At 50.4% G+C, this 25,620-nt stretch overlaps 1 protein-coding gene across 4 annotated transcripts in view; it reads right to left on the bottom strand.

Moving 5' to 3' along the window:
- Positions 1-3,572: 3,572 nt before the first annotated feature.
- RHBDL3 (rhomboid like 3) overlaps positions 3,573-25,620 on the bottom strand; it is a 50,784-nt gene continuing 28,736 nt past the window's right edge. For 2 of the 4 annotated variants that reach the window (XM_043903082.1, XM_043903083.1), the window contains 4 exons: positions 24,960-25,072; positions 19,021-19,121; positions 8,059-8,119; positions 3,573-4,638 (listed from right to left, as the gene is read on the bottom strand). In XM_043903082.1, coding sequence (XP_043759017.1) covers positions 4,367-4,638; positions 8,059-8,119; positions 19,021-19,121; positions 24,960-25,072 — 547 coding nt within the window. In that variant the 3' untranslated portion in view covers positions 3,573-4,366. Of the gene's footprint in view, positions 4,639-5,970; positions 6,025-8,058; positions 8,120-19,020; positions 19,122-24,959; positions 25,073-25,620 lie in introns of all 4 variants that reach the window. The other 2 variants (XM_043903081.1, XM_043903084.1) reach the window with 2 other exon arrangements.

A 25,620-nucleotide genomic window follows, 5' to 3' on the forward strand; every position in this document is an offset into this window, starting at 1 on the left:
TGATGAGAATGATTCACCTTCTCAGCCTTCACCCAGTCAAAGCCCACTTGATTATTAAATGTACCAAGCACCAGACTACCTTTAACATTTGTGCTCCTCTTATTTCCCCCTTCTGTATGTGAGCTGTCTGTGCTCTTTGACCCTGAGGACATTCCTATTCCTTTTTTAGGATCAGGGTGCTGACAGCCCCTAGAAAGCCCTAGGGACTTGCCTGGTGGTCCAGCAGTTAAGACTCCATGCTTCCAGTGCAGAAGGCATGGGTTCAGTCCCTAGTCAGGGAACTAAGATCCTGCATGACAACAAAGAAAAAAAAAACACCGAAAGACTGGGCTATTGGGGTAATGAAGGAAGTATTTAGGATATTTTGAAGGAGACTCATCCAATAATAATAGAATATTAAGCTCTCATCGGGGTACAGTGTAAGAGTGGAAGGGGAAGGCCAGGCACCCACCAGGACGGCTGGCACAGAGGTTCATGACCTGAAACCCTAGATGAGTTTCCTTACTCACAGCCCTTTCCCTCTAAATTATACATAGAATTGTCTGTCTGTGCATTTTTATGGGAAGAAAAATCATAGCTTTCATCAGCCACTCAAAAGAACTGTATTCAAGAACGGTCAAGAACTACCAAGCTGGGAAGACCAGTGCTGAGCACGGACGCCCCATCCGTAGGGCAGACATCACAGACCCACCCCCACCGTGGTCCACTCTCCCTCCCTCCCCAACCCTAACCCAGACCGAGATGAAACAGGCTCCAATGCCAGCCCGTCCTGGGTAACTGGTGGAACTGGTGAGAATAACTGTATAACCAATGACTTAAAGAAAAAAAAATCTTTAATGGAATCTGTGCTCAAATAATATGTTACAACAAAAATATACAGAATGTACACAATACAAAAATATTTAGAAACAAACACTGCAGCTTGGGATTAGTTTTGTTTCCACCTACTCCAGTCCTGGGGGGGAAGACAGGTGTTGGGTTGGGCAGTTTTTTAAGGCAGAGGAGTTTTGGAGCTTTCTGGCCAGCACTGGGACCATGAATGATGCCAGGAAAGGGTTTTCCACTGTACCCGGGAATCGGCATTATTTTCCAACGAAACTGGACACTGCAGGGAGGTCTGGGCTTGGTGAGCACCAACTCCACTAATCCTCCGGGCAAGAATGGTTCTCGTGGAAATTGAGAACCCTATGAGCTGGCAAAGCCGCCTCATCCGGGAGCTTTTCCTAATTAAAAAACTAATGATGAATGGTGTCATTAGAATGAAATTTCTCCTTGGAAGGTTTGTTTTCCTTTCCCCAGTTTCTGTGATTGCTCTTCCATATAAGGAGGGGGTGAGTCCGGGGCTGCTGTTTGGGGAGCCTTCAGTTTTCAATCTCTGAAGCCTGTGGATAAAAGGCTGACTGGCTTCCACAGCCTGAAGATTCAGTCCACCCTCTGCTGCTCAGCACCCGGTCAGGTGGCCATACTGGATGAGGAGGGAGTGTGGGAACAGAGGGGCCTGCCAGGGAGGAAGCCAGACCCCCAAAAGTAAGCCTTTCTTACCGGACAGCTGTCTGCTGGCCCTGGGCTGGAGACCTGGAGGGCGTCTGAAGTGACCCCTGCCACCACTCCGTGGTCCTGCTTGGATGAGGTGGTCGGGAGAGGCGGCAGAGGTGGGCGCTGAACACAAGGAAGAACTTCGAGGTGGCTTGTGGACCAGCAGCAGCTGGGGCTGGCGGCAGAGGGTATAGAGAAGGAACCCTGAGCGCCTCCCAGGCCTCGCAGGGCAAACTCCACACCTCTGCCTCACGCAGTCCTTCTCGGTAACAAGCTTCCATCTGAAGCCCTGAAGAACTGGGTGCCTCCCTAACGGGCTTTCTAGACTCTTCCTGTTCACAGTCTTCCCACGCCTGAGAGAGGAAGCCCCCCACTCCAGACCACAGCAGATAAAGGCAGAAGTGTCTCCACTTCCTCCACCACATCCCAGAGCGCCCAGGTGCCAGGATGGAGGTGATGCCCTGCCTCCCAGCGGGGCACAAGCAGCCTTTGTTGCTCCCAGAAGGGACAGCATCACTCAGGGTCAGCAGGGGTGGCAGCCCACGACGGAGTCCCTCCCACCCCCGTCCTTGCCCACGTCTTCTCAGCCCCCTTTCCAGCTCAGAGTCCCCTCTCCTAAGAAGCTCACTCTTCTGGCCACACCTAGCTCTCAGGAGGGCGGAGGATGGCTGGCAGGGACAGACTGGCACGGCTCAGCCAAAAACCCGGGCCCATCACCCCAGGGTGTCCTGAGCACAGCGTGGACACAAGTGCAGCGTGACCTCGGGAGCCATACGTGGGGACCAGAACAATCTATCGTTGGGCCAAGACAGGGCAGGGCTTGGCGTAGCCCAGGGGTGAGTAGGGGTGTCCCGGGGTAGGAGGACCCTGCCCATTTATGGGTGATCACAGTGGCCCAAGACCCCCCAGTACCTGGCCTGGCTGGCTCTGGACCTTAGCATACGTAAGGGCTCTGACAGGCTTGAGGCGGCCCCATTCCTGTAGGAACGCAGCCCCCTGGGCTGTCAGTGTTCGGAGTCCCCAGGGCAGCATAAGAGACAAGGCCATCCTCCCCACACCCTCCCCTCGGGGTGGGCACCAGCTCCTGCAGGGGATCACTGCCTCAGCCTTGTTTTGCCACTTGTTTTGGGGTGGGGGCGCAGATTTGACCATCTCCTTGTGCCCTCCCGGCTCTGAGCATCCGAAGGCTGCCCTCCTCACCTACAATATTCCCCCAAGCACCCACCGATTCTTCTCCAGGAGCAGCTTCCTGTCTGAATTGGAGGCCCTGTGCCCTCCAACTTCAAAAGGACACTTGGCCCCAACATTCCTGCTCCAGCCTTTCCTGCACCCCCAAAGCTCCTTCCCTCCTAAGGGAGACAAACAGAATCTTTTCAGATAGGAAGGCTCTTCTAGGCGGGAGTCAGACCAGAACGTGGCAAAGGGGAGGGAAACCTCAGCATCCTCAAGGTCCCTGGAAGGGCCTGAGGTCTCCCTTGACCACAGCACATCTCCCGCTGGTCAGGGATTCTCAGGGAGGCACGGGGAAAGAACGGGGGTGGGGAAGGAGGGGGCGAGAGTTTCCTGTCTCTGTGCCCTCCATCCTCTCAGGCAGACTCCCCCACAGCCCCCGCCCTCTGCAGGCTTCCCCTGCAGCCTCCAGCTGGCCTCACATCATCTTTCCCATCACATGTGCACCTGCCCACCAAACCATGCATGTGCACACACACGCATGCACACACACACATACATGTACGCACGTACCAGAACATGGGCTCTGCAAGCAGAAGGCAGGCACACTGGGGGCTGTGGGCAGTGGAAGGGGAGGAAAAGACCCTGAACAAAAGGGGACGGATGTCCGGACAGTGGTGTGAGATGTCAGCACTTGGGAGAAGTCCGAAGCCAATACCCTTCCCTTCCCCCAGTCGCTGGGGGTGGGGGTAGGGGGCGTGGTGAGGAGGGGAGTGAAAGTGAAAGTCGCTCAGTCCTGTTGGACTCTTTGTGATCCCATGGACTGTAGCCCACCAGGCTCCTCTGCCCACGGGGATTCTCCAGGCAAGAATACTGGAGTGGGTAGCCATTCCCTTCTCCAGGGGATCTTCCCGACCCAGGAATCGAACCTGGGTCTCCCGCACGGCAGGCAGATTCTTTATCATCTGAGCCACTGGGGAAGCCCTGAACAAAGTTACTGCCTCCCTCTCGGGCTCCTCTCACAGGTACCCTGAGGGCAAGGGGGTCCTGGAGCCATAGGATCTCCCTCTGCTCTCTCCAGGCCTGAGAGGCCACACCCCAGTGCCCACCAACAGGCATGGGAGGGCATCCTGGCTTCCCCCCCAGCCCTGACCAAAGTTGACCATCCTCCACCACCAGGCCCCCTTCCACTCCAGAGCTCCATACCCAGTAGCTTTGGAGGGAACAAGTCCTGGCCCATAGTGACCTGTGGGCTGGACAGGGCCTGCCTGGCTATACAGCCGCGGGCCTTCCTTCCCCTCTTAGGTACCTCTGGGTGGCGGGTGAAGAAGGCTGCCGCCCAGTCTGTGTCCCTGAACACATGGGACACGGCCAGCCCCAGGGGACGGCCACTCTCACCTCACCCCAGGCCTTCACCCTGGCCTGAGGTCCTCAGAACAGTCTAGAAAAACTACAGAAGCCATATCCAATTCCTCCAGTGGGTGCCTTCAGAAAAAGGCCTCCACTGCCTGTTCAGATCTGAACACAAATGTTACAGCAGCGCAGCATCTCCTGTCCTCTCCTCTCTGGCCTCACTGAGCTGGTGATGAGAAAAAGAATACGGCTGCTCCTGGCTGATGCTGCTTCTCCCTTCTCTCCCGGACCAAGGTCCTTCAGGTCTCTAGGGGGGCGGCGGCAGCTTCAAGTCCAGCAGGGTGTAGGCAAAGATGTTCCAGAAGACAGCGAACAGCACAAAGACGGTGTACATGGCCACGAAAATCCACCACAGCGACTGGTCCTGCAGCCTCTGCTCGTAGTTCCTCAGGACCACCACGCCCAGGGTGATGCCCACAGCCACGCCACCCAAGTGCGCCACGAAGCTCGGGTGAGGGCAGGGGGGGTAAGCTGACGGGTGGAAGCGCAGCCACACGGCCCGCCCAAACTCCATGCTCACTGCAAGGGGAGGAAACACAGTCAGGTCACCGGAGGGAACAGGGCGGGAGCCGAGCGAGAGGGCAAGCCCTCCAGCCAGCCACCCGGTCATCCAGCCACTAATTCTTTCACTACCCAACAGGCCAGCACTGTCTGCTGTGTACACTGGGAATACAATCATGAAGACGGCAGACACACTACTGTTCTCCCAGGGCTTACAGAGTCTGGTGATCAACCAGCATATAATTACATACGTAACATAATCTGGTAAAAGGCCAGAATACTGGAGTGGGTAGCCTTTCCCTTCTCCAGGGGATCTTCCCAACCCAGGAATCTAACTGGGGTCTCCTGCATTGCAGGCGGATGTTTTACCAACTGAGCTATCAGGGAAGCCCAAAAGAAACCCTATGGGAAGAGAAAAAATAGGTGATTTAAAATCAAGGCTATGTTTCAGGAAGGGGAGTCTTTAGTTTGGAGAATCAGGCCAAAGCTTCCTAAAGGAGGGACATTTGAATATCAAGAGAAGACCCAGAACTTCCCTGGTGGTGCAGTGGTTAAAATTTCATCTTTCAAGGCAGGGAGTTAAGAGCCCACAGGCCTTGTGGCCAAAAATTCAAAACCACAAAATACTGTAACAAATTCAATAAAGACTTTAGAAATAGTTCCGTATCAAGAAAAAAAGTCTTAAAAAAAAAAGAGAGAGACAAGATCTTAAGAAGAGTTCTTCAGGCCAAGGGGACAGACAGCTCTGTGCAAAAGCCCAAAGGGCCTGCACCCCTGTAGTCATGAGTCCTGGAGGCTCAGTCTCCCCATCTATATAAAGTTTCAGACTCTGTGTACCAGGCTACACTGCTGGGACATTAATAAGGATCTCAGTATGTGCAAGCCCTTTATAGTCTACTAAGTATCTTCATGTACTAAACCCTGGAGAACCCTCAGAACTGGTGCTTTTGTGGTTGAAAGGAAGCGATGAAGGGAGAGAAGGGCAAAGAAGGAACAGAAATAAATAATCTCAACAAAGAGTTAGAATGTAATCTTAACAGAGTCGAAAGTGCCCCCATCCTGCTCTCCAATCCATCCTTCTTGTGCAAACTTGGCTTGGCCAATTCAACAGGGAAATACTCTCTTGAAGGGATAAGTGCCATTTTATTACCTATCACCCAAAGGACCTTATTAGGTTACCATTTAACTAACCAGGATGCCTCTCTCCACCCTAACCACCCCAGAGATGCCAGCACCTCCAAGGATGTTCATTCCCTGGGGAATTGCCTAAGCTTCCAGGCCTGGACCCTGCAATCCCAGAGATGGCCAATAGATGGCGGAAAAGGAGAGGCGAGGGACACACATCCTTACCTCCTCCTGCCTCCCCAGGTCCCAGGGCAGCTTCCTGCCTTTGCCTTGCAGGCCCTGCAGTCCACAAGGGAGGTTGGAGGGACATTGGTCTCAGTTCCAAAATAGCATTTTAGATTTTATAACACTTGTATTAGATTCTTTTATTTAAAAAAAAAATGCTTTCTTTGATGTGGACCATTTTTAAAAGCCTTTATTGAATGTTACAATACTGCTTCTGTTTTATATTGTTTCTTTTCTTTTCTTTTTTTTTGCCAGGAGACATGTAGGATCTTAGCTCCCCAACCAGGGATCTAACCTGCAGCCCCTGCACTGGAAGGAGAAGTCTTAACCACTGGTCCACCAGGGAAGTCCCCAAGTTGTATTCTATTAAACAGAAAGACTCATGACTCTGCTCCCTTTTCTACAAACAGGCAAATTCAGTCTGAGCAGATGAGGAAGCTATGCTCCCCACAGCTCCTAGCCCACGGCCTCCCATAGCCCCACCCCCACCCCACCCCCCGCCCCTCCTAGGCCCTGATTCAAAGATTCTGTGAGCTTTAGAGCTGGAAGGTCCTCTCTGGGATTAGAAATCCTCCAGCCCCATCCAGGAAACAGAGACCAGAGGACCCTGAAAGCCATGGGGTACAAAGGATGTAGAAGTGGATCTAAGTGGAGCCCACCCGGGCCCCTTATCCGTTCCATATCTGTTCTGGCTCAGTTCTTCCTCTTCCCCACAAACCAAGTGGCTGACCCAGACAGAGACAGTCCCGGAGCTCCTGCCCAGCCTGGCAAAAGTGAAGCGCATTAGAGATGGCACAGGCTCACTCTGAATTCTGCCTCTACCACCTGTGGGGGGGGACCTTCACGTTCTGAGCCTGTAACTTAAGCCTAAAAACAATCCGCTCCTCGTAGCCATATTCTGGGGACTGAATGAGACCTTGTGTGGCCCTCTTCTCGCTTCTGTTCAGACTCGTCTCTTTCCACCTCAGAATGAACCTCTTGGCCTCTGGTCTCATCCCCCGCACACACCTGCCCCTCCACACTGCATCCTGATGAGTCACTGAGAACTCAAAACTGTCAACAGCTCCCTCATTTAAAGCCCCCCACTGGCCTCCTAGAGCATCTGGGGATGAAGCCCAATCTTTCTCTTTGCATTTAAATCACTCCATGGTCTGACTACAGTGATCTCTTACACAATCACACACAGTCCTAAACCTCATGGGCCAGTTTTGTTAACCAACTTGCCAGCCATTACCCTTCACTCTTCTGCACCTTTGTTTCTGCTGAAGTGGCCTCTTGCATCCTGTCTACCTGGTGAATACCTGCCTTGTTTTTCACACTCAAAATGCCCTTTGCAGGTAGACTGACTTCTCTCAACCAAGGCCCTCATCACACCTGTTCACAAGGGTTCGTGGATTAGCTATAGCTTGTGAACCTGCCTAATGGCAAGTTTTAGAGTGTGTGTAGGTGTGTGTGTGTGTGTGCACATGCCCATGTGAGCTTGCTCATATGTGCCTTTTTCTGAAAAGTAATCCTGAGTTTCCAATAGGAGATCGCAAAGGATTGACTCTGTGACCCAAAAGGTTAAGAAATTACTTTTCTCACAAGGAAAAAAAAATTTTTTTTTCAATTTCTTTAATTCTGCATCTATACGAGATGATGGATGTTCACTAAACTGATGGTACTAACCATTTCATGATGCATATAAGTCAAATCATCAGGCTGTACACCTAAAACTCATGCAGGGCCATGTGTCAATCTTATCTCAATAAAACTGGAAGGAAAAACGTTTTTAAATAAAAACATTGAAACCAGAAATTTTTTTAAACCAAAAGGAATAAAAGACCAAAAAAGGTTATTTTTCTTGATCTGACCGTTGAGCTGGAGACTTATCCCACGTGGACTTTCCTCTCTGCACAGTCTATGTCTGTGAAAAGTAGAAGGCCAGGGAGCAGCACCCTCCTGTAACCCCCACTTCTGTGCACATTGTGGACATGTCTCCCTTCTCTTTTTGACCACAAGGCCCTAAAGAGCAGGGACTGTGCCATCTCTATATCCCCCAGGACTGGTACAGGGCCCCCCCTCCCCCAGCCAGCCCTTAGAACTTACTACAGATCAAGGCCACAGCCATCCGCAGCAGCTTGAATTGACACTTCATGCCTGACCAGTTCTAGGGACAAAAAAAGAGAGAGTTTCATTAGTTCCAGATCAGACCACTTCTCTGCAGAAGTAGCCAGCCTAGGAAAAGCTGACATTTAAAAGAGTCATCTCCGGGAATTCCCTGGTGGTTCAGTGGTTAGAATTCTGTACTTTCACAGCCAAGGGCTCAGGTTTGATTCCTGATCGAGAAACTAAGATCCCACAAGCTGTAGAGTGAGGCCAAAATTAAATTTAAAAATAAATTTTTTATTTTTATGGGGTTTTATTTCATGGGGTTTTCCTGGTGGCCCAGTGGTTAAGACTCCATGCTCTCAATGCAGGGGACCAGTGTTCACCCCCTGGTGAGGGAACTAGATCCTGCATGGTACAACTAAGAGTTTGCATGCCACAACTAAAGATCCTGTATGCTGCAACTAAGGCCTGGCACAGTCAAACAAATAAATGTAAAAATAAATAGTTTTAAAATTTTTAAAAAAAGAAAATTTGTAAACAGAGGAAATGCTAAAAGAGTTGGAGTATAATAAAAATAAAGATGGAGTTTAAAAAGAAATCATCTCTATTAAATCCTGAATGAGGTGGTGGTGGCATAGTCCCAGATCACAGCAGCACGGCTTTGAGATTTTAGGGGTTGGTAGGTTGGTTACTGTCATAAAAACTCTGGAGCTGTACCAACATAGGAAGAGAATCTAGATCCTGGGAGACGCAAGTCCCTGTCTCCACGACACAGACAGATATCTGAATGTTGTCCCAGCTGCTAGGTCTCGTGGTTACAAAGCGATGCAGGCCAGCAAAGCAAGCCAAGTCAAAACAGAACCATCAGGATGATAGGAGAACTCAAACTCCTGCACCTGAGAAACAAATGAAGAGGGGACTTGGGGGAGGTCAAGTTCACTGAGGTCAGCTATCAAGTGAGTCAACACAAGCAAAGGGCATATTTAGTGCAACCTGTAAGCAGAGACACGGATAAAACTTCAGAGAGAGACTTTTCTTTTTAAGCTCAGGATAAGCTTCCATTTCTAATCAGCTGAGCTGTCCAAAGACGGAATGATCCATGGGGTGGTGAGTTTCCCATCACAGAGGGGTCCACATGGGGGCTTCGCATCTCTCAGAGCGGGTGCTCGAGAGAATCAAGCATTGGAAATGGGGTGGGCCAGATGGCCTTCAGACAAATCCCTCTTTCCCCTGAGAATCTCTGAACACTCTGAACCTCCAAAGCAGATAATCAGAGCACAATTATTCACCTTACAAAAGGACTGTTCACTTTACAAAAGACTTCGCCACAGGGCTCCTTTGAGGGGCACCCCTGCAGCGCTTTCAAAGCTCCACTCCATTTACCCAGAAGCAGAAAGGAGCCCGGAATCTCCCTGGAAAACATCAGTCTTGGGGGAGGAGGCAAGCGGGGATGCCCCGGCTTCTGTTTCCCCCCACCTACCTCCCCTGCTTTTGCTGCCTGGCCCAGGCCCAGCTCAAGGGCACATCTTGAACTCCTCTGAAATAGCGGGACCCATGCATGAAATCTGATGGGGCTCCTGAACACTGGCAAGGACAGCAATGTCTATGGAAGCTTCAGTGGACCAAGTGGAACGGAGGGACGCTGTCCCAAAGACAGAAGTCCTGCCACATTCAGCTCTTTGTCCTTGGCCTCCCTCTTCCCCATTATTCCTCAATGATCAGCATGTCCTTCCTCACAGAAAGCAAGGTAGTCTAGTGGCTAAGACTCTGAGCTCCCAATGCAGGTGGCCCACATTTGACCCCTAGTCAGGGAACTAGATCCCACTTGCCGCAACAAAAGATCCCACGTGCTGCAACCAAAAAAAAAACAAAAAAAGATGAGGTGAGTGATACACGGTCCCTCTTCAGGTGGGAAAGTCTGATCTCTGCTTGCCGACATGTTCTGTACTAAGAAGCAGATGGCAGGACGTTGTCCCCTGCCGGGGTTTGCCCGCAGGGGACTCTCACTGGGGGCCAAGGACCAGAACAGGAGTTGGTACCTTCCATTGGATCTGGCAACCCAGTCCGAGCTGGCTCAGTTGGTTGAAGGTGGGGCACCCCTCGGCTCCTCTCCAAGAGGAAGCCTTAGGATGGGAGGGACCTTGGGAGTCACCTGATGGGCCATCTCCTCCCAAAGGGACACCTCCGGGGAGGGGTTACAATCATGGAAAAATTCTCCCTGATATTGTCCAGCCAGGCTTTGCCTCCCTGTGATGTCCACCCATGGGTCTCCATTCATCTCTTAAAAGTGACACCCACATTCACAGCAGTGTGATTCACAACAGCCAAAAAAGTGGAAGCAAATCAAGGGTCCATGGAGAGATGAACGGAGAAACGGAAGGTGGGCTAGCCACACAGTAGAATATTACTCAGCCTTCAAAATGAAAGAAGTTAAGACTCATGCCAAACCTGAATGAACCTTGAAGATACTATGCTGCTAAGTGAAATAATCCACACCCCGAAAGACAAATAGCATTTGATTCTACTTACAGGAGGTACAGAGGAGTCAAATTCACAGAGATAGAAAATAGATTAAAGGTTGCCAGGAGGTGGGAGAGAGAGGAATGGGAGTTGTTGTTAAAAGGGTATAGAGGTTTCATTCTGCAAAATGGAAAGAGTTCTGTAGATAGATGGTGATTTGTATCACACTATGATATGAATGTACTGAACATACTTTAAAAAAAAAAGTGACATGGAACAATTCTAATATCCCTTTTACTCATAAGAGCCCTCTGTGGGTTCTGACTGATACTATGGGGAAAGTAAGTTTAGAATGTATTGGTCACGCTTTCCTTCAGCTGAGGTTCACACCCCTCTGGGTCCTACCTGGGATTCACCTTAAAAAGTACTGTCTGTATTTTTGGTCTGGCAAGATCACCACTGGGATGACTCAGAATTCCTTTTTTCCAGGGTCCTTGCTTATAAATTTGAGGTATCAGTATGTATCTCATTGCCCACCTCATGGTTTGTAGTGAAGGTGAGATGAATTAATATGTGTAAAGAACACAGACTGGAACACAGTTAGAGTCATCTATCTAAATGTCTGACAGTATCTAGACCTGAGGCAAAGATAGTGAGTTTGCCTTGCAGAACGGTTTTAAAACTTCGGAATCTCTGCTAAGTGAAATAAGTCAGAGAAAGACCAATACTGTATATCATTTACACGTGGAATCTAAAAAATATAACAGACTAGTGAATAGAACATAAAAGTAGACTCACAGATATAGAAAACAAACTAGTGGTAACCAGTGGGAGGGGCAAGATTGGGGCAGGAGAGTGGAAGGTACAAACTACTGGGGTAAGATAGGCTCAGGGATGCTTTGTTTAACACAAGCAATATAGGCAATATTTTGTAATAACTGTAAATGGAAAGTAACCTTTTAAAATTGTACAAAAATGGACTTCCCAGTGGTTAAGAAGTGTGCAAGTCATGTCTGTGTGCTCAGTCAAGTCTGACTCTTTGCAACTCCATGGACGTTCACCCACCAGGCTCCTCCGTCCATGGGATTCTCCAGGCAAGAACACTGGAGTGGGTTGCCACTCCCGCAGGCAGTGAGTCCATCTGACTCCAGGATCCTCCTCCAGGGGATCTTCCCGACCCAGGGATTGAACCTGCATCTCCGGCACTGGCAGGCAGATTCTTTACCAATGCGCTACCTGGGAAGCCAGGGGTTAGAACTCTCCTGCCAATGCAGTGGACATGAGTTCGATCCCTGGGTTAGGACGATCCCACATGGAAAGGGATGACTGAGCCCGTGTGCCGTAACTACTGAAGCCCGTGCACCCAGAGCCCGAGATCCACAGTAAGAGAAGCCACCACATGAGAAGCCCGCGCACCGCAACTAGAGAAAGCCTATGTGCAGCAACCAAGACCCAGTACAGCCCCAAACAAAATAAATGAATTAACTGCAAAAATTGTATAAAAAGTTTCAAAAAAATCTTTAAAGAAAAAAAAAAATCCTGCAGAATCTCAAGGACCTTGGATGAAGCCAGGGAACTCCAGTTTTCCCACATGGATGCCCTGCCCCAACCCTAACCCCAACACCCACCCCCCAACCCCCGCCGCCGACCAGCTTCATCCACCACACCTGCCTGGCCCTGGAAGATACTAGCGTCTGCCAAGCTGATCCAGTCACACCCTCTCATCTGCACTTGAGGGTCAAGGAGGGCTAGGGCAAGGTCACCATGAGTTAAGGTCGAGCTTGACAGGGTTCCCAGTCCAGGGCTCTGTCTGCCCACACTTCCGAGGCAAGGTCATGTTCTGTCTGTCTGTGCTGTCTGTCCCTGCCGGCTGCCCCCAGCTGCCCCCAAGGCTGAGTGAACAGTCAGTGAGTGACCAGCCTCCCAGCAGCTGAGGGGTTAAACTAGAAAGTCACTCCTTTGCACCAGCTGCCTCATCTCCCACCCCCCTCCCCATTATTCCCTCCAATAAAATAAGCACAGTGAGACAACAGAAGGGAAAAAAACCCTCACACAGAGCCAGCACTGCTGCTGCTATAAATGTTGAAAAGCCTGCAGGCCCCTGGAGAATATAAACTTTTTTCAGGTCCTTTAATTTCATTCTCTCCCAGAGCCTTGCAGGGTGAGATGGTAACTCACCAACAGCAAACAAGGCAGTAACCCGTCCCCTCGGCGTCTTGCTCATCCAACCAGCTAAGAGCTCACAGGCTGAAACCCAGGCGGGAGGTTCTGTTCCCAGACTGCTTTACATACCCCCAGTGGAAACAACTTCTTGTCAAATCACTTCACGAAAACCCAACACAGGAAACAAGAAAGCATGACACAGATAAAATTAGATGTCATTAAGTAAAAATCCTACAGCAGGCTTTTTACTTAATAAACGGAGCCTTGTAACACAGCAACCTTCTTTGACTTTCAGATAACAATCTTTTCTGTGCTTTGACAGTACAGTTCAATTTGTGAAAATTTAGATCTCAAAACGTTTTAGAAAAACATCTATTGAATGGGGCAAAGTATAAGAAAATATCTTGTATATTTAAAAATGAAACTCTGCTCTATGGGCTGCAGCAAAAAGCAATTAATAAATTATTCAATTATGTGTGTCTTTATACTTCTAGAATTTCAAATAAGAAGTCCTGATTGCAGGTCTTTAATGCCATCCAGATCATTTGTTGAAATGTTTTCTAGATTTAATCCCTTGATGTAAACAAGCTTTTTGAAACTCAAAGTGCTTGCTTTTTTTTTTTTTTTTTTATGAAAAATAGGTCACGCTTTCATTTCAGGCAGAATCTCTCACTTAAGTACAGTCCTGAGAACAGAAGGGTTCGACATTTTTCTGCTATGTATCTGAAGCATAAAGTACACATTTTCAGATTACTCCCTGTGCAGATATCCGGTGGAATTTATAATTAAAGAATATTATAAAATATACATACAGGAATGAAACTACCACATGACTCAACAATCCCACTCCTGGGCATATACCCTGAGAAAACCGTAACTGAAAAAGACATGTTACCCTGATGTTCACTGAAGTGCTATTTACAACAGCTAGGACGTGGAAGCAAGCTAGATGTCCACTGACAGATGAATGCATAAAGAAGCTGTGGTACACATATACACAATGGAATATTACTCACCCATAAAAAGGAACACATTGCAGTCAGTGCTAATGAGTGGATGAACCTAGAGCCTATTATGCAGAGTAAAATAAGTCAGAAAGAGAAAAACAAATATCTCATATTAACGCATATACATAGAACCTAGCTCAGTCGGTAAAGAATCTGTCTGCAATGCAGGAGACCCGGGTTCAATTCCTGGGTGGGAAATATTCCCTAGAAGCGGAAACGGGCAACCCACTCCAGTGTTCTTGCCTGGAGAATCCCACGGACCGAGGCGCCTGGCGGGCTACAGTCCATGGTGTCGCCAGAGTCGGACAGGACCGAGCGGCTCAGCAGAGCACACACAGAGGATCCAGAGAGAGGGCCCTGATGAGCCCGTCTGCAGGGCGGCCATGGGGACGCAGACACAGAGGACAGACTTACGGACACCGGGGCGGGGATGGGGCGAACTGAGAGCGCAGCACGGGAACACACACTACCGTATGTAAGACAGACTCGGGGAACTCAAACCAGGGCTCTGTGACAACCTAGAGGAGTCGGGGGTGGCAGCGGGGAGGGAGGTTCAAGAGGGAGGGGACATCTGTATACCTATGGATGATTCATGATGATGTATGGCAGAAATTAACACCGTATTGTAAAGTAATTATCCTTCAATTAAAAAATAAAGAAAAAATAATAAATAAAATCTAAATCAAAAGAGCTCAAATAAAATGATGATGATATTCATTGTTAAAATTATTTTTTACCTTTATAAAAAGTTTTAGGCTGAATAAAGGAACAAATTGTTAAAAAGAAAAAAAAATATATATATATATAAACACTTTTGAACTGTGGTGTTGGAGAAGACTCTTGAGAGTCCCTTGCACTGCAAGGAGATCCAACCAGTCCATCCTGAAGGAGATCAGTCCTGGGTGTTCATTGGAAGGACTGATACTGAAGCTGAAACTCCAATACTTTGGCCACCTGATGCAAAGAGTTGACTCATTGGAAAACACCCTGATGCTGGGAAAGATTGAGGGCAGGAGGAGAAGGGGAGGACAGAGGATGAGATGGTTGGATGGTATCACTGACTCAATGGACATGAGTTTGGGTAAACTCCGGGAGCTGGTGATGGACAGGGAGGCCTGGCATGCTGCTGTCCATGGGGTCGCAAAGAGTCGGACACGACTGAGCGACTGAACTAATTAACTAATATAAACACACATATACCTACAGGATCTCCCAGTATGGTAATCTGCCACATAAATGACATTTTCACATGCATTTTTTTCATGTCTTTCTCACAACTACTTTGTGAAGAAAGGATTACAGATGAGAGGACAGAATCCTGAAGGAGTTAAGGAACTCACAGCATAATATATGGTAATACCAGACCTCAAATCCACATTTCCTGACAGGTGCACGCTCTTTCTCCCTCTGCTCCAATGAGGTGCTTTATTGGCTATATATACACAGACCAAATCTTCACTTTGGAATTAAAGATCAACAGTCTAAATAAATGTGCTCAGTCACTCAGTCGTCCTGACTCTGCAGCCTCATTGACTGAAGTCCACCAGGCTCCTCTGTCCATGGGACTCTTCAGGCAAGATTACTGGAGCAGGTTGCCATTTCCTACTACAGGGGATCTTCCTGACCCAGGGATCAAACCCGTGTCTCTTGAGTCTCCTGCATTGGCAGGTGGATTCTTTACCCCTAGTGCCACCTGGGAAGCCCCCTAAACATATATACACTACTCTACACAAAATAATCAGCAAGGACCCAGTGTGCAGCCCAGGGAACTCTACTCAATCCTCTGTAATGACCTAGATGGGGAAAGAATGGAAGAAGAATAGACACATGTATATGTAGAAGTAAATCACTTTGTTGTACATCTGAAACTAATACAACACTGTAAATCAACTATTTGTTATTGAGTTACTCAGGTACATCCAACTCTGTGACCCCGTGAACTGCAGCATGCCAGGTTTCACTATCCTTCACCATCTCCCAGAGCTTGCTCAAACTCATGTCCACTGAGTCAGTGATGCCATCCTACCATCTCAACCTCTGTCGTCTCCTTCTCCTCCTGCCTTCTATCTTTCCCAGCATCAGGGTCTTTCCCAAGGAGTTGGCTCTTTGCATCAGGTGGCCAAAGTATCAGAGCTTCAGCTTCAGCATCAGTCTTTCCAATGAATATTCAGGGTTGACTTCCCTTATGATCGACTGGTTTGATCTCCCTGCAGTCCAAGGGACTCTCAAGAGTCTTCTCCAACACCACAGTTTGAAATCACCAATATAAAATACAAATAAAGAAAAAAAAAAAGAACTCTCCTCTTAGGTTTAGCTAACATTCTGGGGAGAAAAAAAATCCGTCATCTATTAGGCAGAACCACATGAAACTGCCAAGGCTGAAATGCTTCTGACCCACAGAAATGCCAATTTCACTTGGCTTGTCCTAATGCATCTCCGAATTGCTGGGCACTGAGCTAGTTTGGGTAAAGGTAGCCTCTCGGTGAAAAGAAACTGACCTTTCTAAGAAGGAAGTGAGTGAAATGAGCATTCTTCACTGTCCAATAAGCAGCACACAGCTTTTTAAAGGAGGGTTACCAAATGTCACGCTCCAGGGGACCCCAAAGCTCCCTGTTGGCCAGAGAAAGCCATGTCCTTCTGGAAGAGCGCTGGGCTCTCAGATGGGACAGCTCAGCGGCACCACCGCGGGCTACTTGCAGAAAAAACTACAAACTGGTAGAAAACTGCTCTCAAACACCCCCTCCTCACCCCCACGCCCCACCCCGGGCCCTGGGTCTGCCCTCACCATGGGAACTTCTGGGAACACCAGAGCTACTTCCCAGGTGGTGGCGAGGGGCGGAAACAGGGCATCGTTTTGAAGTCCTGCTTGCCTCTTCCTCAGTCGGGCTGGTGCATGTCCTTCCACACAGACGCATCTTGTGGGGGAGAGCAGGGGGAGGGTGGCATTTCCTCCCCCTGCAGAAAGGAATTGGGGCAGGGGGAGGGGAGGAGTGGCGGAAGCAGAATTCAGAGGAAAAGCTGTGTCTGGGGAAAGCGGTGGCACTGATACAGAATGACCCATTTAAAGGGCCATGTGAGGCGGCCCTGGGCTCCCAGGTGCTCAGCAGACAGAGGCACGCACCCTGTGTGTAAACACACTTACCGCCCCCAACCCCCCCGCCCCACACACACCCTCAGATGGCCTTTCCAGCCTCTGCAGCAGTTCTTTCTCTCTCAGGGTACAAATGGGACTTTGGTGCAAATAGAGAGAATGGTGTTGAGGAGCAGGACAGCTGACAGTAGCAATGATGAAGAAAAATGGAGGAGAGTTCCCGGTGGTCAAGTGGTTAAGACTCCGTTGCAGGCGGCACGGATTTGATTCCTGGTCCGGGAACCAAGATCCCACATGCCTGGCAGCGCGGGCAAAATAAATAAGACATGGGGGAATTTAGGAACTCTATGAACTCTTGTAACTGAGCATCTGAATATCTGCCACGTGGGTGAAGACAGTGATGGGGGAGGGAGGTGGGAACAAGAGGATCCCAAAGAGAAGCCATTCCTTTCCTGGACACGGTCCCTGCTCCCCTCCCCCAGGTTCTTCCTTCCTTCCTGCCCCCAGATTCAGTGGGTACCCTCTGCCACGCATCCAGCCCTATTCCAGGCACTGGGGAAAAGATGGGTAAGACCTGGGCTATGCCTCTGCGGGGGGCACCAGGCAGAGTGAACCGAGCACTGCCAACAACTCCTCTTTCAGCCTCCAAACTTCAGACTGCTTCCAAAACAAGGAAGCTGTCTTCCCTGGCCTCCTCTAAGACTATCAGATGGCTTTCAATTTCTTGCCTTGAAAGTCCTGTCTCTACTCTGAGTCCACCCCAGCCTCTTCTGTGAGGAGTCAGGAATGAAGATAACACTTACACCAAGTGGTTATTTTCACTGTATCTCATTGGCCCCCACCCCATCCCATTTCACAGATGGAGAAACTGAGGCACTGAAGTCATCTGCTCAAGGTCACTCTTCAGGAAGTAGGTAGCTGCCACTCAGATCTAAGCTGAAGAACAGCCCCTGCTGTTAGCTGGTTCATGAGAGTGCCTTTCAGGAAAAGCCGAGGAAGAGCGTGAGAAACGGGATGACAGTGTCCAGACGCCGTGACCGGCTGGTGGAGGACAGCGACACTTAAATGGTTGCCAGGAGACCCCATTTTGCCACCAACTTGATTGTGACTTTGGACAACTCATTTAACCTGTCAGGGCCTTCTTTCCTATTTGAGAATTTTGATGAGATCATCTCTAAGGTCCCTTTACTTCTTTTTTAATAATTTTATTTATTTTTGGCTGTGCTGGGTCTTCATTGCTACAAGGGCTTTTCTCTAGCTGTGGTGAGCACAGGCTCCTCTGTAGTTGGGGTGTGGAGGCTTCTCATTGCGGGGGCTCCTCTTGTTGCAGAGCAGGGGCTCTAGGGCATGAAGCCGAGAAGGCAATGGCACCCCACTCCAGTCCTCTTGCCTGGAAAATCCCATGGATGGAGGAGCCTGGTAGGCTGCTGTCCATGGAGTAGCTAGGAGTCGGACACGACTGAGAGACTTCACTTTCACTTTTCACTTTCATGCATTGGAGAAGGAAATGGCAACCCACTCCAGGGTTCTTGCCTGGAGAATCCCAGGGACGGGGGAGCCTGGTGGGCTGCCGTCTGTGGGGTCGCACAGAGTCGGACACGACTGAAGCGACTTAGCAGCAGGGTATGAAGGCTTCAGTAGCTGCGGCACGTGGGCTCAGCAGTTGGGGCTCCCGGGCCCTGGAGCACAGGCTCAGCAGTTGTGGCACGTGGCCTTAGTTGCTCCGTGGCATGTGGGATCTTCCCAGATCAGGGATCAAACCTGTGTCGCCTGCATTGGCAGGCAGATTCTTTACCCACTGAGCCACCAGGGAAGCCCCTAAGGCCCTTTACTTTTACCAAACTATGAGAAACAACGAATCACAATTTTAATGGGTGCTAGTGGTCCAGAATTTTAACTTTTTAAAGCCACTAAGTAGCAAAGAGTTGGAATAGGCAGCCGGGCAAAGCCAGGCTAGAGAAAATTGAAATCATATATGGAAAGGACCCACTGGAAGTGGCCCAGCAGAGGGTGAGGAAGTGTCCTTCAATTTGGCTACTGGCCAAGGCCAGCTGGGGCTTGCTGAGCCCAGGCTGGAGCATGGAAGAGAATCTAAAACCCAACTCTGAAAAAAAAAATAATAAAAAGTAAAAAAAATAAAAATAAAACCCAACTCTGGTAGATTAACATCCAGGCCCAGGGACGGCGGGGAGGGGGTAGGGTGGGCCAAGAAAGGACTTCGGGGACGGGGGTGCTCACCATGACGATGTTGGCCAGATGGGCAGAGACGAGCGCATACACCCCTCCAGAGGAGCCCACCACCGGCGCGGTCATGTCGGCCACAGACACCGCCAAGGACCCTGAGGCAGAGAGAGAGACGGAGAACTCAAGGACGCTGGAGTTGCTCCCCACCCCCAGTCTCAGGCGCTGGGATGCTGCAGCCTCAGGGCTGAGACTTCAGAGCGAAAGCTCCCTCTCTTCCTCCTGGGATCCCACATCACCCTGGAGCTTCCTGAAAAATTCATCTACGACCGAAAGGACCGTTTGGTTCAAACTTTTCCTTTTACAACTGGGAAGCAAAGTCTCAAGGAGAGAAGTCACTTGTCCACAGTAGAGCTCCAACCCAGATCATCTGCCTGGCGACCTGGCTATCTCAGGGTTCTGAGCAATGAGAAAACCACAGCAGTTTTGCAGAAACTGCCACCGTTAGGGGGCGCTATGTGTCAGACACCTGCCAAACATTCTGTGCCCACTCGCTGAGGCAGGTGCTAACAGCCTCATTGCAGAGACCAGGAGGCTGAGGCCTCAGTCATCTGGCAGGAATGGCTGGAGCCAGGACATGAGTCCAGGTCTGCCTGACACAAAACCCATGTACTCTTGGCCTCTCCAGCAGACACTGCCGAAACTGTCAATCTCCACCCTCTACCCTTCTTTCTCAATAGCACCCAGAAACCTGCCGTGCATCACCTCCAACGGAGTGAAACTACAACAGGCCAACAGGACCTCTAGAGCTGGGCATCTTTTTAGGAAAAATGTCCTTGAGAAGTCCCGGGGAAGAGAGAAAGATGATGTCATACCCCCTGGGGGAAAGGAACGGTACAGACTCTTGGTCTGGAGGATGAGAAACTTTGGTCCTGGGAGGGAAGCTGGGCAGAGAGGAGATGGGCAATGCATTGTTCTGGTCTCATTTAAGTGTGATCAATGCCTTGGCTTCCAGGGAAGGACACAGGAGACTAAAAATAACTGGGAGTTAGAACCCAGGGCTCAGAGGATGAGAGGTGGCTGGCGGGGTGAGTGTGCAGAAATCACCACTGGAAAATGCCCGCAGGCTCCTGAGCCAATTAGTCGCTGCCTGGGTGGAGAGAGGAGGGTGAGGCAGAAGGCCAAGTTTTGCAGGCCCTATGGGGGTGGAGGGTCAGCTCCTAAGGGAAGAGGCTAGGGCCCACCTAGGAACCAGGGTACCTGACACCCTGGGCCTGGAGAGGTAGCAGCAATGTCATCTGCTTACTCCCCTCATCGCTTGCCATCCCCACCCCAGATTGCTCTCAAGGCTCCGGGCTCACTGAGATCCTACCAAGAAGAGATTCCCCACAACAGAGTCTTCGTCTCCAGGGGGATGTCATCTCTCAAGGAAAACACAAACTGTCATGAGCTAAGAACACCAGAGTCCTTCTCCCTTCCCAGGGCAACTATAAATCTTTCCTCTCCCCTTTCATGCTTGCCCTTCGGCTTTAATTAGGTATTGATCTATTGTCAGATAACTTTTTTTTTTTTTTAACTGCTGAGCCACAGGGTCAACCCTATATAACAGGAGGGTAAAAAAAAAAAATCCCAGGGTGGCCCGCAGGCAGGCAGAGATCTGCATGACAAAGAATTCCCACGCTCCGGGCTGGGGCTGCTGGAGAAGGCTGCACTGCAGGGCTGGACAGGGCTGGCGGCCCAAGCCGCTCCTCGTTACCGTCTGGACAGAGAAAGCTCCCGGGCTGGCCTCTTTTCTCTGCGTGAGTCCCTACGGACGGGCCCAGTTTCTACTCCTTCGGGCTCCCCGTGGGATCCATCAGGGCAAGGAGGCGGCAGGGTCCAGCCTCCACGCACTGACCTTTCCCTCACCCGATCCAGGGATGGGAGTCCTGACCCCGGGCAGGGCCACAGGTCAGTCTGGGTGGTGGCAGGACGGTCGACTGGGGGCGGGACTGGCTACTTGTGTGACCTTGGACACAGCCCCTGAATTCTTTGGGCTTCAGTTTTCAAATCTGTGAAATGAGGAGGTTAGATCTAAGGCTGTCCAATGTTCGAGCAGTGAGACTCTCTTTTCAAAGAAACCATGACACACCCCTATCCCACAGCTCAGAGGGCCGCTCAGGCTGAATGGGGGTGAGACATGGGGAGTAGAGTTTGCCATTCACTGGGGGGGGGGGGGGGACCCCCAGGGTTCCTTCCAGATCAGAAATACAATAATCCAAGCCTTGGCCGAAATACAGGGTCTGGGGTTTGAATATTGATTTTAGAATCTAGAAGGTAATGATCTGGACCCACTTGCCCTCCATTTGTGGCAGAAAGACTTTCTTTAAATGACTGCAAATTAGTCCTGGACTATGGGCTTCCCTGGTGTCTCAGATGGTAAAGAGTCTGCCTACAATGCAGGAGGCCTGGGTTTGATCCCTGGGTCAGGAAGATCCCGTGGAGAAGGGAATAGCTACCCACTCCAGTATTCCTGCCTGGAGAGAATTCCATGGTCAGAGAAGTCTGGTGGGAGAGAATTCTATGGACAGAGGAGTCTAGTGGGCTACAGTCCATGGGGTCACAAAGAGTCACACTGGACTGCGTGACTAACACTCTCATTTTCAGAGGGACTGAGAGAAGTCAAATAGAAATGTGGGCTGGTATGCATATCAGCAGAATAAAGCCATTCCAGGGTAGGAAGCCAGGGCCAGGAAGGATTGCTGACAAACCTAAGGGATGACAGTTCAATAAATGTCCAGTGTGAACCCACGGAGGTCAGGAAGGCAGAAGTCAGAGAAGCAAGCCCCAGCGACAAGCCACACCTCTGCACAGCGGCAAACCAAAGGGCCAATGCGAGTCAGGGCTATGAATCTCCACCCCCCAAAACCCTGGGTCCACGCCAGCATGGTGATGAATCGGCGACTTTGCCATAACGCACAGCTGTGATAATGTTAGCCTGGAAAATTTAAAGCAGGTGTCCTCCAGCATCTCCCTTGGTCGCTAAAGAAAAGCAAATCTAAATAAAAATTGCCAGAACACCTACCTTTAAGCAGTAGAACGCTATTTACTCTTTCCTTTAGTGCTTGCCATGTGCCAAAGCCTGTGCTAGGCTCTGGGGGTGCACCCATGGCTTCTGATCTACAGAGTTTATAATCAAAGTTGGGCAAAACAGTGAAAAGACTGGGCTATTTTTATTTTTTTGGCTGAACCACATGGCTTGCGGGATCTTAGTTCTCTGAGCAGGGATTCAACCCATGTCCCCTGCAGTGTAAGCTGAGAGTCCTAACCACTGGGTTGCCAAGGAAGTCCCAAGACTGGGTGTTAAAGTATTTAAATTCAGCCCTATAATCATCAGCGAAAGTGAGATACACCTTGGCTTCAAGCATTGGCTAGAGGCACAGGTTTGGGGAAGAGTGTCTACTCCAGTTCTAGGATTTCTTGGCTGAGCAAATAGGGTGATTCCAATCCTTTGAACTATAAAATGTGGGTGTCAGTATCCACTTCAGAGGAATGTGATGAAGAGCTAACACACGTGAACCCTTTATCACTTGCCTGGATCATCAGACATGCTGAGCAGAGATTAGTTATAATTGTTACAAAACACGATGGCCTTGGATTTGGAATATTTTCATTGGGCAGGAATTAGACAGCAGGACTTAATGTCTATGAAGACCGCCCCGCCTTGGAGGACTTCCCTGGTGGTCCAGTGGTTGAGACTTCGCCTTTCAATGCAGGGGGTGTGGGTTCAATCCCTGGTCTGGGAGCTAAGATCCCATATGCCTCAGGGCCAAAAAACCAAAACACAAAACAGAAGCAATACTGTAACAAATTCAATGAAGACTTTAAAAATGGCCCACATTAAAAAATCTTTAAAATAAAAAAAAAAAAAGACCTCCCTTGGTTTCGGATAAATTCCATGCATAAAGGATAAGTCTTGCCTCTGGTTCTCATAAAGCTAAGGTCGTGTTAGAGCACCGCCTTTGGGGTCAGACAGCCTGATCAGAGCCCAGCTCCACCACTTAATGACTGTATCTTCTTAGGCAAGTCACTTTGCTTCTCCAAGCCTTGGCTTCTGTAACAGGTGAAGAGTAATGGCACCTGCCTCAGGGGGTTGTTGCGGGGATTAAATACAGCCTGCACAGGACAGGCATTTGGCTATCTGGTCAGAGCCCGACTGTCTGAACGGGCACCCCCTCTCTGAAGAGGGAGGCACACAGAGGAGGAGGAACGGGTGCAGGCGGATCAATCAGCTCAATCCTGGAGATCAATGACGTGACATGTGGTGACCAGAATGCCCTCTGCTCTGAATCAATGGCTCAAATAGGACAGCGCACGTCATTTGCTTTGCAGTACAGCCCCCCACCCTCGGGTTCAGCTGGCAAGCCCCCTTCTGCCTGTACACCAACCCCTTCTGCACTGGTGTCCCTGGGAAGTAATACCCGCACTGCCTCCCCGCTGGGACGTCTGGTTTGGACGAGGCATGAGTCATCTGGAATCTGTGTTGTCTTCCACGTTACTCCGGCACTCCCACTTAATTGACTACTAACTGCAAGTGTTACGAGCACTTCCCTGTTCCTCGCCATTAACCATCTGGGTCTCTGAGTAGGTAGGTATGGAAAACGTGGCTCTGAATCCCCAGATGTCGACACTCAGGGGTGTGTGGGTGGCTGAGGAAGTCTTGCACACAATGATGCTCATCAGACCTTTGTTCAAGGATGCAGAAGGTGCTGGATTCTGGGAAAGGCTGGCGTGGGCGCTGTCCAAGGTGGCCAAGTTTTCAACCTCAGCCCAGGAGTGAAGGAGAACGGCGCTGGGCCAACCTCCCAGGTTGAGGGTTTACAAATTAGCAGACCAGCCTCTCCTGGGATGGACAGGTGTGTGGGTGGGGTGGGAGCCTTCCGGAAGCTCTCCCATTCACTCCCGGGGTCCCTGCCTGCCCACTGTTTACAAGGCCGACACTGCCCTGCTCTCCTGATGACAGCTTTAATGCCACTCAGAAAGGATTAAGATCTTACTTAAACACACACGCAAAGCTCCCTTGGGCACTGCTGTCAAGGTGAAGAGCTGAAGCAGCAAAGCTTGTAAAGAAAAAAGCCAGCAATAAAGTTGGAGACATCACCAGGGAGATTACTCTGTTCAGAAACCCAGTTGGTGCAGACTTCTGCAGAAATCTCCCCGCACTCCTCACCTCACCCCAGTCCACCTCCCCTCCCACCGGGGTGGGGGACCAGGAGCTGGGACACTGTCCTCTGTCCACCTCACCCCAGTCCACGTCCCCTCCCACCAGGGCGGGGGACCAGGAGCTGGGACACTGTCCTCAAGGCCACAGTGATTACACTTATCACCTGCCACGTGGGCTGAGTCAGCCAGGGCCCAGACTCCGCCAGCTGGCACAAGTGCTCACGACCTCTTGGGCCAGACTCTCTCCTGCCCGCAGTGGGTCAATCAAGGGCTGGCCCAGGGCAGAGGCAAGACTGCCCTTCGGGTTCAGGTGGCCCCCCCAGCCCTGAGATCTCACTACCATTGCTTTACTTCATTCTTCACCTCGCCCCGCCCTCCTCACATCCGGCATGCATATCTCATTTTTTGTGGTTCAGTCGCTAAGTCGTGGCCGACTCTCTGCGGCAGATCTCATTAGCTCCCTTTTAAAAGCTTGACGGGGGCCAAGAGAAGGTAAGGAATTTCCCCAAGTTCACATGGCTACGACAGCGTAGTGAAAGACGGAAACCTCGGTCAGTCTGCCGGCTCCAAATCATGTACCCTGCACCCGCTTTGCCATCACATGCCTCCCTGTCTGGGTGGCATCCCCGTCCGGTCTCCCTGGGGAGGTGGGGAGAGGTACCCCGAGGAGAACCCTAGCAGTCAGGAGCCTGGGTGAGTGTCCGCTGGAAGCCTGGGGCCTGCCTGACGGCACAGGGTCTCATCAGCCGCCCTGCGGAGGTTCACCCCTACGGACTCTGGGCCCACCTGCCTACCTGCCACGACACCGGCCACATAGACAAGCCCAATGCGGGTTGCTCCATGCACCATCTCCAGAGGTACCCCCACCAGAAGCTGGAGAACCACGTTGAGGCCCAGGTGTTCGATCCTGTACAGAGAGACCACGGTCATTCACTCAGCATGTCAAGAGGCTGGGGACCCAGCAGTGGACAAGATCCTATGGCTGAGAGCTCCCTGGTGGCTCAGTAGCTAAGAATCCTCCTGCCAATGCAGGGGACATGGGTTTGATCCCTGGTCTGGGAAGATCCCCACATGCTGCCAGGCAGCTAACCCCGTGCGTGATAAGTACTGAAGCCTGTGCTCCTAAAGTCCACACTCTGCCACAAGAGAAGCCACTGTAATGAGAAGTCCGCATGCAGCAATGAAGACCCAGTGCAGCAATAAATAAATATTTAAAAAGAAAGATAACTTAGTAAGTCAAAGCTATTTCCCCAGGTCCTGTTGAGTCCACATCTTAGCTCATGAGGATATCCAAGCATGAAGGGCCTCCCCCTCTCTCCTCCTCAGCCCTGAAGTTGACGCCGGGACACAGCAGGCCAGGCTGCCATCCCGTTAGGCTCAGGGTAGGACATTCATCAGTGGCCATCAGAGAAGTCTCTTCTCCCCAAAGCAGCCTCCCCAGCAGGTGCAGCCAGT

The sequence above is a fragment of the Cervus elaphus genome, chromosome 5 (genome assembly GCF_910594005.1).
Source record: "Cervus elaphus chromosome 5, mCerEla1.1, whole genome shotgun sequence".
In the NCBI taxonomy this organism is placed as follows: Eukaryota; Metazoa; Chordata; class Mammalia; order Artiodactyla; family Cervidae; genus Cervus; species Cervus elaphus.